The 14398-nt window shown below is 44.3% G+C and overlaps 1 protein-coding gene and 1 long non-coding RNA gene across 3 annotated transcripts in view; one reads left to right on the top strand and one right to left on the bottom strand.

Annotated features, from left to right (window-relative positions):
* The window catches only part of LOC140721016 (NACHT, LRR and PYD domains-containing protein 3-like), a 56893-nt gene extending 54762 nt beyond the window's left edge, over positions 1–2131 (top strand). For both annotated transcript variants that reach the window (XM_073035881.1, XM_073035880.1), the window contains 3 exons: positions 944–1030; positions 1186–1353; positions 1518–2131. In XM_073035881.1, the coding sequence (XP_072891982.1) occupies positions 944–1030; positions 1186–1353; positions 1518–1611 (349 nt within the window). In that variant the 3' untranslated portion in view covers positions 1612–2131. The remainder of the gene's footprint in view (positions 1–943; positions 1031–1185; positions 1354–1517) is intronic.
* Positions 1–14398, bottom strand: part of LOC140721021 (uncharacterized) — a 689868-nt gene that overhangs the window by 317978 nt on the left and 357492 nt on the right. The gene's annotated exons all lie outside the window — the stretch shown is intronic.

Raw genomic sequence — 14398 nt, 5'->3', positions numbered from 1 at the left:
CCTTCCCCTGTGGGATCTCTCTTTATCATTCCCCTTCCTCCTATGGGATCTCTTTTCCCCATCCCCCTTCCCCTGTGGGATCTCTCTACCCAATCCCCTTCCTCCTGTGGGATCTCCCTTCCCCGTCCCCCTTCTCCTGTGGGATCTCTTTTCCCCATCCCCTCCCACCTGTGGGATCACTCTTCACAATCCCCTTCCTCCTGTGGGATCTCCCTTCCCCATCCCCCTTCCCCTGTGGGATCTCTCTTCCCCATCCCCCTTCCCCTGTGGGATCTCTCTTCCCCATCCCCCTTCCCCTGTGGGATCTCTCTTCCCCATCCCCCTTCCCCTGTGGGATCTCTCTTCCCCATCCCCCTTCCCCTGTGGGATCTCTCTTCCCCATCCCCCTTTCCCTGTGGGATCTCTCTTCCCCATTCCCCTCTCTCTGTGTGATCTCTCTTTCCCATCTCCCTTCCTCCTGTGGGATCTCTCTTCCCCATCTCCCTTCCTCCTGTGGGATCTCTCTTCCCAATTCCCCTTCCTCCTGTGGGATCACACTTCCCCGTCCCCTTCCTCATGTCAGATGTTTATTCCACATCCCCTTTTTGTCATGTGGGCTCTCTTCCACCATCTCCCATCGGCACTTTCCCACTCACTGAAATCTTCCTCACTGGACTTTCTCCCACATTTCATCCCTGTCCCTCCCGTCTCTCACATCAGAAACATTTCTCTCACCATCGTTGAATGGACAGAATATGTGGAGTTTACAGGGACACACTGGTAGACTAAATTGCCGACATTCAGTGAATGCCCTGGTTTTGGGCCGTGAGGCACATTGACAGTGTTGGGAACTCCGATTAATGATTTACTGAAGGATTTAATGTTTCCTGAAATATCCGAGTGAGAGAAATTCCCTCAGACCCACGGTTTGAGTCACTTTGTTCATCAATTTGTCTGTGTTTAGACTTGGGTGGAATCAACTGGGAGATCCAGGAGTGAAACTGGTGTCTGCAGCTCTAATGAACCCGGAGTGTAAAATACAAAAACTGTGGTAAGTACCAGACTCTGGGAGATTGAGTTTACAGTCACTGGGTGTCTGACACCAAACATTAATGTGATCAGTAATTGTGTTACTGATAAACACTGGGGATTTGTACCGTCTCCTGTCTCTCTGTGTCCTTCACCCTCACTCTCTCTCATCGCCAGGCTGAACCGTGTCGGTCTCATAGATTCTGGTGCCAAGGATCTCGCCTCTACTGTCAGTACAAATCGATCACTGACGGAGCTGGACCTGGGATTAAACTCGCTCACAGACCAGTCTGTCCCCGCTCTCTGCCACCTCATACTGACCCTCCCGAGTCTGGAGCAGATCCAGTGAGTGTTTGTGTTAATGTTAAATATGATAAAATATCAGCAGTTCTGCGGGTTTTCTGGTGATATTTGTCTGTGAGTGTTGTTGAAACATTAACCCCAGTCCCCTGTTACTGACACGGTTGTGTAATCTGTTTATTTCATCTTTCTTCTTCCATCTGTTTCAGACTGGGGGGAAATCGGTTCAGTCGGAATGGGAAGAAAAATCTGAGATTTCTGCAGGAACGCAGACCCGGACTGAGTGTACATCTGAATGAGTGAGCATCCGCACCCGCGGATAGGGGACATCCCCGCCTCCTGTCTAGAGACGCTGCTTCCACCGGATGTGCGGGTTCATGACACTCCCATGTGAGACCGCAGGGAATTACACACACGGGAAGAGCCAGGGGGCCGGGTCTCAGTCTGGGACACCGGTGTCCTGGGGTGGGATTATCTGGGGAGGGAATCCTTTTGCTCCCTTTGCTGCGGACTGTGCATTCCGCAGTCTGGCCGATATAATGATGCTAAATTGACAAATATCTCGGCACTGACCCTGGATCCATAGCAATTTCTGATACGGCCCTCAAATGTGATTCTATAATCATCAGTTCCCTGATACAAAGTAATGGTGAGAAATGGGACTGATTATTCAAACTGTCACTGGCTGGTGTCAGTCAGTGAATTGTGTGTGACTGAGTGAATCGGGTGCAGCTTATTTGTTCCCACACATCAGCAGTTCAAACATTGTTTAATTTACATTTGTCATGATGAAATCAATAAACTATTGTTTGTCTTGGTGTCAGACTTGAGTCTCTTTGGAGGAGAAACAGTGCCCATCTGTTACTGCCCCCTGCACCTGGTGAACTGCATAATGGGTCTGATCTCTTCACACTGGTACAGCAACCTCTCAGCTCCAGGCTGGGGGATGTTGGACTTGCAGAGTCTGGGTGCCCAGGATCTCATCTCCACCCTATCCCCATCAAGGCTAACTGCCCCTGCAGACAGTTAAAATCGACTGTAATGCCAGACGTAATTTCACTTAGGTCCCAAGTATGATAGGGATAGGGGATGGAATACTGGCATTGGCCACTGGGTGAAGCACACCACACAGTCCCATCACACACTACCGGGGTCAGACACAGAGTGAATCTCCGTCCACACTGTCCCATCACACACTACCGGGGTCAGACACAGAGTGAAGCTTCCTCCACACACTCCCGGGTTCAGACACAATGCCGTTGTTTCCCAACTAACATCGGGACAACGTCCCACCTCCTTTATCTTCGTGATTCTCGTTCGGTGTAGAAACCGGAGCATCTCTTGAGATGTCTCAACCTCTCATGGCCTGAAAGTTCTTCAGGACTGATGGAGCCTTTCCTGGCGTTGGAATTTCTGGTGCCGAGCCAACAAGGTACTGTCAAGTGCAAACTTTTCCAGCCAGTTACTCAACTCGCTCCAGGACTTTTAACTGGCACCACCGTAAAAATCTCGATTCAGACATAGAAGCAGCATGCCAGGCCATTCTCCAGAGAGTCGCAAACCTTCAGGGAGTTGTGCAAAGGAGGTTACCTCTCCAGCCTCGGACAATACCCTGTTTTGCTCACTGAAAGTGGAACGTGGGGTGTAATGTATTTTGTGTCCTGGAACTACTTTGGAAAAGAGTGAGGAGGCCATGGAGGACCTGGTGGGTAAGGTGGTATTTTGGCCACCGAGAAAGAGTTTGGGAAGGCAGCATTTTACCTGATGTCTGATGAGTTAGTGCAGGGGGGCTTAGCAAGGGGATCATGGTGGAAAACACCTTTCTATAGAAGGAGCCGGTGACAGCTCCCATGCAACAGATCGTCCTTGTTCATGTTAAGCCTTTCATCCCAAATGAGGTCCTGCTTCCACTGTATGCCCGCTTGGGACAAGTAAGGTCAGAGATAACTGCAATCAGACACAAGCTTAAGAGACACACCCTCTGTACAGTAATCTCTTTCCTGTGTCAGGTATTCAACACTGAGGACTGGTTTACTATCTGGCTTGAGGGGGGTAGACTATCAGGTGTATTGGACCTATGAGCGCCCAGGGTGTCATGCGTGCAGGGAGGTGGGGCACTTTCGGAGGGACTGTCCTAACACCCGAAACCCTGGAGTCCACTTCGGGCACTAGTGCCCCAGCCACCTTTGACTGCACCTATCCCTGCACCTGTCCATATTCCTATGTCTGATTCAGTCCCTGCTTCTGCCCCTGTGGTTCAGGTGAGAGATCTTCAGGCTATATACGGGGAGGTTCAGCCACGGGATGGGGTTGGAGCACGAAAGCAAAGAAGAAATCCAAGCACCCTAAGAAGTCGGCCCCTGAGAAAGTAGAGCTCACGCCCAGTTGCCCTGGAGTGGAGCGGGAGGCTCGGGGAAGTGCACAGTTGGACGGGGTGATGGAAGCGGAGAGTACTGCCCCATCGGGGAATCCCGCACCCGTGAGCTCCTCCGGCTTGAAGAGGAGAAGGGGATGTTCCCCAAGAAGGCAGGGAATGTACATGCGGGGTTGTCCCAGGAAGTGGTGGGGATCCGAGTGGAGGTGGGTTCTAACACTAAATCCCCAGATGCAGCCAGTCCTGTAGTGGGTGGTGTGGTTGTGCTAGCCCTGTTTGCACAAATGAAGAAGCCCTGGAGCCCTCCACCCAGGACTTAGTAGTAAGCACCTCCCTGGCGGTATGTGTACCCAATAATGTAAGCGGAGAAGAGACCAAGCTCTCTCCCTCTCAGCATCAGGCTGCCGGTGGATCCTTAGGACAGAGATGTTGGGGTGCCCCTCATGCCTGTCTGCTGGGGAGGCTGATATTCTCTACATGTCGACCTCATCAACTAATGGCCAGCAGGGAGTCGTAACTGTGGATAAGACTAATACGATAGTGGAGTGGGCAGGGATGAGTGAGGTACCCACTGTGTAGTGTGGGTTACATGTTACAGCCATCTATTAGAACACACAGGACGGAAGATGGGGGATCTACCTGTAATGAGGGGTGGAGCGAGACAATGGACATCCTCACCCCTCCTGACAAATCCCCGTTGATACCTGTTGAGGAAATCAGAGAGTTTGTTCTCACCTCTGAGGGGGCTAAGCATCGCCGAACTAGCATGCCGAGGCTAGTGAAGTCTCTGTGAGTCATCCTCAGACGGAAGGCGAAGGGGAAGAGGAAAACGGTGTCGGGGAATGGCAGGAGACAGCTGAAATCCTTCCTGGATGAACTGGTGAGCGACATCAGAATGGGAAGCAGCCTTGCTCCTACGGGAGGTGGTAGGTTACAGGGTGTCGTTGGTATCACTCTGGCCCGGAAAGCAAAAAGTATTCTTGATTTTTTTTCGGGTTAGTGTGGTTGAGGGCTCCTCCGCTCTCACCGGGAAGGGTACTGGTGCTGAGGCCTGGTGTGCTCCCGACATGAAACTTACCATAGCTAGTCTTACTGTAAACGGTAACAGGGGTTCTCTCCGCAGATATAACAATCTCTCATCGTCGGGGATGGGAGAAATGCGTCGACTTCCCTGCAGGAAACCCATACCATCCCGGGGGACGAGTCCGCTTGGCTCCTAGAGTGGCAAGGAGGGTTCTACATGAGCCACTTCAGCACCAACTCTAGCAGGGTGGCGATCCTGTTGGCCCCAACCTTCCGGACAGAAATAGTAAGAGTCCAAGATGTTTAATACAAGTGCCTTTACGAGAGAGTTCTCCCCATGCACTGGATCTGGGGTGGAGGCTGCTGCATAAAGCGGTGCCTTGTCATAAGTTCTTTAGTTTGTACACGGATCTCCGCCCGCCTGCGGGCTGGAGGAGACCGTCCACCACATGTACATGGAGTGCATGAGGCTGCAGCCCCTTTTTGCGTATTTGCGTGGGTCAAGTTGTTTCATGAGAACATGCCTAGCAAAGTATCTATCAGATGAGACGTCGGCGAAGTCTTCAACATCAATCACGGGGTAAAACAGGGATGTGTGCTTGCTATAACTTTATTCACACTATATCTTGCTGCAGTTTTGGAAATAATGGACCATAATTTGGACAAAGGTGTGTACATCAGGGCTCAATCAGATGGTAGATTGTTCAACCTGTCAAGATTCAAAGCCTCAACCAAGTTAAGATAGATATGTGTCTGAGAACTTCTGTATGCAGACGACTGATCCCTGGTTGCTATTGATGTTAATATGATTCAAGAAGTTGTAGACCGCTTCTCGTTTGCTGCCACTCCTTTTGGCCTAGGAATCAATGTCTCCAAAACCGAACTTCTGTACCAGCTTCCTCCTCTGTATAGTCAGTTACATACCCCGTGTGTATCTTGTGACTGTCACATGACAATGATGTAATGGAGGCTCTTCTGGGCATGAATTAATGGTCTTGTGATGGTGGAGTGATGTAATTTTCCCACCAGTGACGGGCCATGTGATGACCTGTTTCAACAGGTATAAAAAGAGCACGCCTCGTTGTGATGCAGGTCAGTTCGCTGTTTAATTCATCAGTGACTCCGTTCTGCTGCGTATTTGATTCCATGACGCAGTTTCGTTTTAAAGTGGAGTTTTAATTTCTACTGTAAGAATCGTTGTGCCGGCAGTTCTGAAAATCGCTGCCAGTTAATGTCCAGTCGGAGACTAAAGAATTATCGACCTTCAGGAAGCTGAATGGTCGAGAAAAGTTGGTGTTGTCGGCGGTAAAACAGGTTTGACCTTAATTGATCCTCATTCGGAAGGAATTAGTAACCTGCATCCAAGACAGACCCTGCTGAAAGAGCAGCAATGACTGGAGCAGGGTTTTGGCAAGGAAAGGTCAGTGCCTTTAAGCCGTTTTATTTCCTTCATCGTAAATCCTTCGGCAAGGCATATTTCGGCTGGGATCAGCAGTAACGTCACGTCGTCGAGGAATTCGTTACTTCTAAGAAAATCTCTCCTAATTGACTGTGTAAACCATTTGGACTTTTGCATTTACTACTTTCAAGAACTCTGTTTGCATTTCTCGTTTTAAGGACTGTTTGAGCTGCCGTATAGCAGCTGACTTCCGGTTAAGTTCGTCGTTTGTTTACATTTTTTGAGCAGTGTTTAATAAAGGTTTTATTTGTTTATAAAAAAAAACTGTCTCTATTCTATATTCATTGTTGCCATATCGTAACAATTGGGGGCTCGTCCGGGCTAATAACGTTTTTGTGCTTAAATGTTTGTTTAGTTATCGATCGGTGTTTTGGAAAAGGGGAATACCCGATTCTTTTGTTTGATTGGCTGGTGAGTGGCAACAATGAATATTACGACTTCCTGGAATCGCCAGATCCGGAGTTATTAGCGAAGGCGAAAAAGATTGAAGTATCTGAGATTGCTAGCAGGTTGGAACTTAAAGGTATTTCCAAGGTTACAACAAAGCCTGTAATTCAGAGGAAAATCGCGGAACACTATATAGATTCGGGTGTTTTTGATGAAGATGTTTTAGATGGGTCCCCTGTGAGCAAAGCAGCGATCCAGTTACACCTGGAACAAGTAGCGGTAGAAAAGCTTAGAATAGAAGCTGAATTAAAACAGAAGCAATTGGAAGCTAGCTTGGAACTAAGTCGATTAGAAACTGAAAATAAACAGAGAGAATTTGAACTTGCGATGGCGGAATTAAGGTCTAAGAATCAGTCCTCCGGTTCTAGAAAACCGTTTGTTGTTAGTCAGGAAATTAAATTGGTCCCTCTTTTTAATAAAACAGAAGTAGAGAAATATCTCCAACATTTTGAAGCTATTGCTCAGATTTCAGAGTGGCCGAAAGAGAAATGGTCAGTGTTGTTACAGAGTGCAATTAAAGGCAAAGCGCAACAAGTTTATACAGCTTTAACTGCTGAGCAAGCACTTGATTATGATACTGTGAAACTGCATATATTAAAGACGTAAGAGCTAGTTCCATAAGAATATAGAGAAAGATTCAGAAATTTGATGAAATCTGTGGAAAAATTTTTTGGTGGTATTCGCCTACGATAAAGCTCTGTGTTTTGAGAGATGGGTTTCCTCTAAAACTGTAAATGGGGACTATAATAAATTGAAAGAGCTGATTTTAATGGACGAGTTCAAAAGGAGCATTCCTGTGGAAGTAAGGTCATATTTAAATGAGAGGGACACTGCTACATTGCAGGAATCTGCTAAATTAGCTGATGAGTATGTTTTAATTCTCAAGAATAAATTTCCATAGGGAATAACCTTTAAAAGGAAAAATAACACACAGAGTCAAGGTCAAGGACAGAGTCAAGAAATTAAATCAGTGGTGAGTGAGAAAGATAAGAAGGAAGGAAAACCTGTGAAGGAAAGACAGTTTGGTCCCATTTGTAATTATTGTAAGAAACCTGGTCACCTAATAACCAACAGTTTCTGCTTGATGAAGAAGGAGAAGGAAGCAGTTCCAGATACTTGTGTGCAACATACTGAAACACAGGGTTCGATAAACACAAATGATGCTTTGTTAGAGTGTGACCAAGTTAAGAAGGGATCTGATCATTTTATAGCTAAAGGATTTGTATCCTTGAAAGAGGGATCCACTTCGGTGCCAATAAAAATCTTTGGGGATACTGGACCTTCTCAATCACTGATTTTAGACAGTATGTTAAAGTTTAATGGTGAGTCTGACACTGGTGACGTAAACTATGTACGAGGTGTTGGGAGTGCCCTTAAGCCTGTACATTTGCACAGAGTAAATTTAAGATCAGGGTTAGTTACAGGACTTGTTAAATGGGAATACAACCTAGTTTACCCGTGAAGGATATTTCTTCGTTGTTAGGAAATGAATTGGCAAATGGACATTTTTTTTCCCTGAAGTGCGTTTGACAATAGAGTCAGAGGAACCACGGATGGATTCTAACACTGATTCTTCCTGTGTTGTAATTCGAGCTATAGCTAAACAAAAGATTGATCTGCAGAATGAGGTTGTTACCGATGACTGTTCTACTCAGGATTCGAGTTTTGAGGATGTGTCAGAAACTTTCTTACCTTGTTCAAACCAGATTCTTAGAGTAAGTCTGACCATGAAGATTTGTCTCTGTCTTGGAAGGAGATGATAGCAGAGCAGAGAAGAGACCCTGAAGTTATCAAATTAAAAGAACAAGCTCTTCCGGATTGTGAAATTGATAAGGTGCCAGTAGGATATTATTTTCAGAAAGGAGTATTGATGAGGAAATGCAGACCGCCTATAATTCCTGCAAGTGATGAGTAGAATATTGTTCACCAAGTAATTGTTCCTAACTTTTATCGAAATGTGATTTTAACTTTAGCCCATAGTGTGCCCTTGGGTGGACATCAAGGGGTGAGGAAAACTGTGGAAATGATTTTAAAATTTTTTTACTGGCCTGGTTTGAGAAAAGATGTGGCGACGTTTTGCATAACGTGTCATACTTCACAAATTGAGGGGAAACCTAATCACGTTACTTCAGTGGCCCCACTACAACCTATTACAGTATTCGCTGAACCGTTTTCCAAAATTATTATAGATTGTATAGGTCCATTACCAAAAACAAAAACTGTTTATCAGCACTTGCTAACTATCATGTGCACTGCGTCTAAGTTTCCACAGGCAGTACCACTTAGGAATATAACAACTAAAACTGTGACAAAGGATCTTATAAAATTCTTTACTTATGTTGGGTTGCCTAAGGAAATAGAATCTGATCAAGGTAGTAATTTTATGTCTGGATTGTTTCAACAGATAGTTTATACATTGGGAGCTAAGCAGATTACCTCGTCTGCATACCTTCCAGAATCGCAAGGCGCCTTGGAGAGGTTTCATTCTACCCTCAAGACTATGATTAGGACGTATTGTGTGGAAAATGAAAATGATTGGGATGAGGTTATATACTTCTATTTGCAGTAATGGAGCAGGTACAGGATTCATTAGGTTTCAGTCCATTTGAACTTGTATTTGGGCATAGAGTTAAAGGACCTTTGGCCTTATTAAAAGACCAATGGATTAATAAAGAAGTGCTTACTAATTTGCTGGGCTATGTTTTAAAATTTAAAGACAGATTACATAAAGCTTGTAGCTTAGCCAGGGAAAATTTGAAATCGGCTCAGGAGAAAATGAAAACATGGTATGATAAAGAAACTAGGATGAGGACATTTCAGCCCGGAGATAAGGTGTTGGTTCTTTTACCAGTGGAAACTAATTCTTTTCAAGCTAAATTTCATGGTCCTTATGAAATTGTCTAAAATTAATTATGTGGATTACATGATTAAAATCTCCAGATCGTAGAAGGCCAACTCAAGTTTGCCATATAAATATGATAAAGCCATATTATGAGGAACAGTCTGCTACTGTGACTGTTGTGGTCAATAATAATGAGTCTGATCTCACTAGGAACATAATGGATGATTCATCTGAAACTCATTCTAAACCCAACATTGTTTCTGTCAGGTTACTAAAGGCAACCATTCTGGGAAATATTGATGAGAAATTAGCACATTTAAAGCCAGAGCAGAAGCAGCAGATGAAGCAATTAATTTTTTAAGTATAATGATTTATTTCCGAACGTTCTTAGAAGAGCCACAGTAGCTTCACACGATGTCGATGTTGGAGATGCCAAACCCATAAAGCAATATCCATATAGGATGAACATGGAAAAATGTGAACTTGCTGAGAAAGAAATTAAATATATGTTAGAGAATAATATTATTAGACCTTCTAACTCGAATTGTAGTTCACCTTGTGTTATGGTGCCTAAATCAGACGGTATTATTCGGTTTTGTACGGATTAAGGAAGGTGAATGCTATAACGAAACAGATGCGTATCCAATTCCTACAGTAGATGATTGTGTAGATAAAGTTGGAAAAGCAAAATTCCTTACAAATATTGATTTATTGAAAGGGTATCGGTGTGTTCCATTAACGGATAGAGGTAGAGAGATTTCTGCATTTGTAACTCTATCTGGATTATATGAATATAATGTTCTTCCATTTGGGATGAAGAATGTCCCAGGTACTTTCCAGCGGATGATTAACTCTGTGCTTCAGGGTTTAAAAGATAAATGTGCTAATATTGACGATTTAGTTACAGGAAATGATACTTGGGATGCACACATTACCGCGGTGGAGAAACTATTTGAAAGGCTTTCAAAAGCTAACTTAACTATTAAGCTAAAAGTGAATTTGGTCATGCCACTGGGACTTACCTTGGTTATGTTCTGGATCAAGGTAAGGTAGCTCCTGTTCAGGTAAAAGTTTGGGCAATTTTACAGATCACCACTCCAACTTGGAAAAACACTCTCAGATGATTATTGGGAATGGTAGGATATTACCGAAAATTTTGTAAGAATTTTTGCTAATATTGCCCTTCCATTAACTAACCTCTTGAAGAAGAATGAAAAGTTTGAGTGGACAGTGCTTTGTCAAGAAGCATTTGAAAATTTGAAAACTATGATATGTCATCAACCTGTGCTCTGGGCACCTGACTTTGAAAAACCTTTTTCATTAGCTATAGATGCTAGCGATGAGGCTGCACGTGCAGTATTAATGCAAAGGAATGAGGGTGATGAGGTTGAGCATCCGGTAGCTTACTTTTCTGTACCCACGATAGTCCCTGCTGTAAGAGCAGAAACGACTGGGCTAGTGAATTATTCGCCAAAAGGAACTTGTCAGTCCATTTAAGCCGTTTTATTTCCTTCGTCGTAAATCCTTTGGGCAAGGCATATTTTGGCTGGGATCAGCAGTTACATCGTGACGTCGAGGAATTCGTTACTTCTAGGAAAATCTCTCCCAATTGCCTGTGTAAATCATTTGGACTTTTGCATTTACTACTTTTAAGAACTGTGTTCGCATTTCTCGTTTTAAGAACTGTTCGAGCTGCCGCATAGCAGTTGACTTCCGGTTAAGTTAGTCGTTTGTTTACTTTTGGGTTTTTTTTCTGAGAAGTGTTTAATAAAAAGTTTTATTTGTTTATAAAGAAAAAACCTATCTCAATTCTATGTTCATCGTTGCCGTATCGTAACACAGTATTGTCAGAAATGGAACTCTTACGATTGAACACTGAGTGCTCAGCACGAGACCTTTTAGTACAAGTTTCCCTTGAAGGAACGTCCCAGCGTGTACAACTTATGGACAGTGATGCAGAAAGATTGAGTAAAGATGCCTTTCCATCTCCGAAACTGCTTATCGTTGTCCATCTCCTTGTGAAGACCGCTCACTCAGATTCGCAATATCCGGCAGATTAGCAGATGATAGACATTTTAGACAAACAGACAACGAAACAGACAGGCAGACTAACAAACTTCTAGATAGATAGATGTATTGACACACCGACAGATGGAAAAATGGATGTATTTTCCAGAAAGAACTATAATCTATAGATCAGTAAGTAGAAACGAGACAAGGACAGTGTAACTCGACAAAGAAACAATTATTTTTTTGGTAGAGGTGGATACAATAGGGTCTTTTCTGAGATTTTCAGATAGTTACATGGATTTAGTAAAATGGAGGGCTATGCGGTAGGGAAATTCTAGGCAGTTTTTAGCGTTGGTTACATGGTCGGCACAACATTGTGGGCTGAAGGACCTGTAATTTGCTCTAGATTTTTATAATTCTGTGTTTCCACGTGGTCGCATGAATGAAGGTTCTTATCAGGCATGGCTTAATCAGAGCAACTGCAAGTGGACACAATGAGTTTTGTTATTTATTGTTGCTGGTGATCTGCTAAACCATTTTCAGATAAGAAAAATGAAAAATAAAACAACAACAACAACAACAACAACAACAACAACAACAACGACAACTAGCAGGCTTGTAGGCGGAACATTCAGTGACCTGGTGGTCTGGGCCCAGTGTTTGTCTGATCTGGTTGGACTAAGCTAGCCTGTAGAAGGAACAGACTATGACCTGGTTGTAGAAGCCAGTGTTTGACTGACCTGGTGTAGCTGGCTTGAACCAGTCTGAGTTGAACAGAACAGGAGAAATCACCTGTATTGCACGTGTCGGGGAAAGAGCCATAATGCTGGATTCACTGAAATTGCATATTAACGGATTGATCTGATAAGCTAACAGACAGGAGTAGAGGATTTCAGAAACACAGGCTGCGACAAATCTGAGGAGACCAACCATCGGAGAAATGGATAATGCCCAGATCGAAAAATTAAATATTACATTAGGATGAAGAGGAGAGCGAGGCCAGTGTAGGCTCCTATTGCCGGGTGTTATCTTCCCTATTGTTTTTTTTTGGGGGGGGGGGGTGGTACGGAAAAGCCATTGGGTGTACACATACCTATTTACTCTACACTGACTGCACAGCAGCTTCCGACCATGTGCATTTTATCCTCGAATAACTCTCGAGCAGTTTTTAGATGTGATTTACATGTCTGTGCACCACGATAACTCATGCTTCCACTTTATTCCCTTCGAAAGAGCGGCTTGTTTTGTCCATAGACATTTGCCAATTTATGACCCGCATATGACCCAACCTGCATCAGGTGAAAGATATTCTACCAAGGTCTGAAGCATGGAGTAGTAGAATTGATCCAGTGAAGTAGATTCCGGAAAAAAGAGAAACTAAGTAACAATCACCCTCGGAACTGGGTCAGGAATGTAAGTGTGCCAAAGTACGCGCTACTTAGTTCAGTCATAGAAACTTAGAAAACCTACAACACAATGGAGGCCCTTCGGCCCACAAAGTTGTGCCGAGCATGTCCCTACCTTAGAAATTATTAGGCTTACCCATAGCACTCTCTTTTTCTAAGCTCTATGTGCCTATCCAAAAGTCTCTTAAGAGACCCTATCGTATTGCCTCCACCACCGTTGCCGGCAGCCCATTCCACGCACTCACCACTCTCTGTGTAAAAAAAAACTTACTCCTGACATCTCCTCTGTACCTGCTTCTCAGCACCTTAGACCTGTGTCCTTTGTGGCAACCATTTCAGTCCATGGAAAAATACAAAAAAAACCTCTGACTTCCACACGATCAATGCCTCTCATCATCTTATACACCTCTATCAGGTCACCTCTCATCTCTCGTCGCTCCAAGGAGAAAAGGCCGAGTTCACTCAACCTGTTTTCATAAGGCATGCTCCCGAATCCAGGCAACATTCTTGTAAATTTCCTCCACACCGTTCCAATGGCTTTCACATCCTTCCTGTAGTGAGGCGTCCAGAAATGAGCAGAGTACTCCAAGTGGGGTCTGACCAGTGTCCTATATAGCTGCAACATCACCTCTTTGCTCCCAAATTTAGTTCCACGATTAATAAATTCAACCTGCGCAGCTGCTTTGAGCATCCTATCACCTCGATCTCCAAGGTCCCCCTGATCCTCCACACTGCTAGCATTAAGACTTACCATTACATCCATTCAATACATAAGTACATCGTGGTAGCACGTCAGGGAATGAAAACACTTTATGCAATGTTGTGTTACATTCACAGTGAAAGTTCAGTTCCAGTTGTCAAGTAGGTAAATATGACAAATGAGCTCACTATCAAGAACCTTACCAATTAATATATCTGCAGAGCAATTGTCACTGTTGTTGCAAATTTAATGAATGCAGATGCTATGTCAGTTTAAACATTTGAACTATTTCGAGGTAATTGATTACTTTGCTTCATACTGATGTGAACTTAGATGTGAGAAAGTTTACTATGTTTGGGACTGCGTTCATATCAGACATAATGCTACCAAAACTCAGCGGGCCAGGCAGCATCAATGGAAACGAGTGGACCGTCAACGTTTCGCGAAGAGACCCTACTCCAGCATTTTGAGGGCGTTACTCTGAATTGCCAGCATCTGCAGATATTCCCCTGTTTGCATGCATATCAGTTTGATGCGCATGCAAGATGCTGCAGGAACCCTGCAGGTCAGGTAGCATCTATGAAAATTTATGAACTGACGGCATTTCGGGCCGTCCCTTCTTGAGGGCTGCAAAGAGAAGGGAAAGATGGCAGAATAAAACGTTAGGGAGAGTGTGAGGAGGGACACTTGAAGTTGTAGTCATGTGGGTGGGGCAGGAGGGCGAAATAAGAGTCTGGGAGGTGATGGGTGAAAAGGGAAAAGGGCTGGAGAAGAAGAAATTTGACAGGAAAGGGGAGTGGATCATGGGAGAAAGGGAAAGAGGGAGGGG

This window comes from Hemitrygon akajei, unplaced genomic scaffold (assembly GCF_048418815.1).
Source record: "Hemitrygon akajei unplaced genomic scaffold, sHemAka1.3 Scf000049, whole genome shotgun sequence".
NCBI classification, from domain to species: domain Eukaryota; kingdom Metazoa; phylum Chordata; class Chondrichthyes; order Myliobatiformes; family Dasyatidae; genus Hemitrygon; species Hemitrygon akajei.
This window is presented reverse-complemented; position numbering and strand designations above follow the sequence as displayed.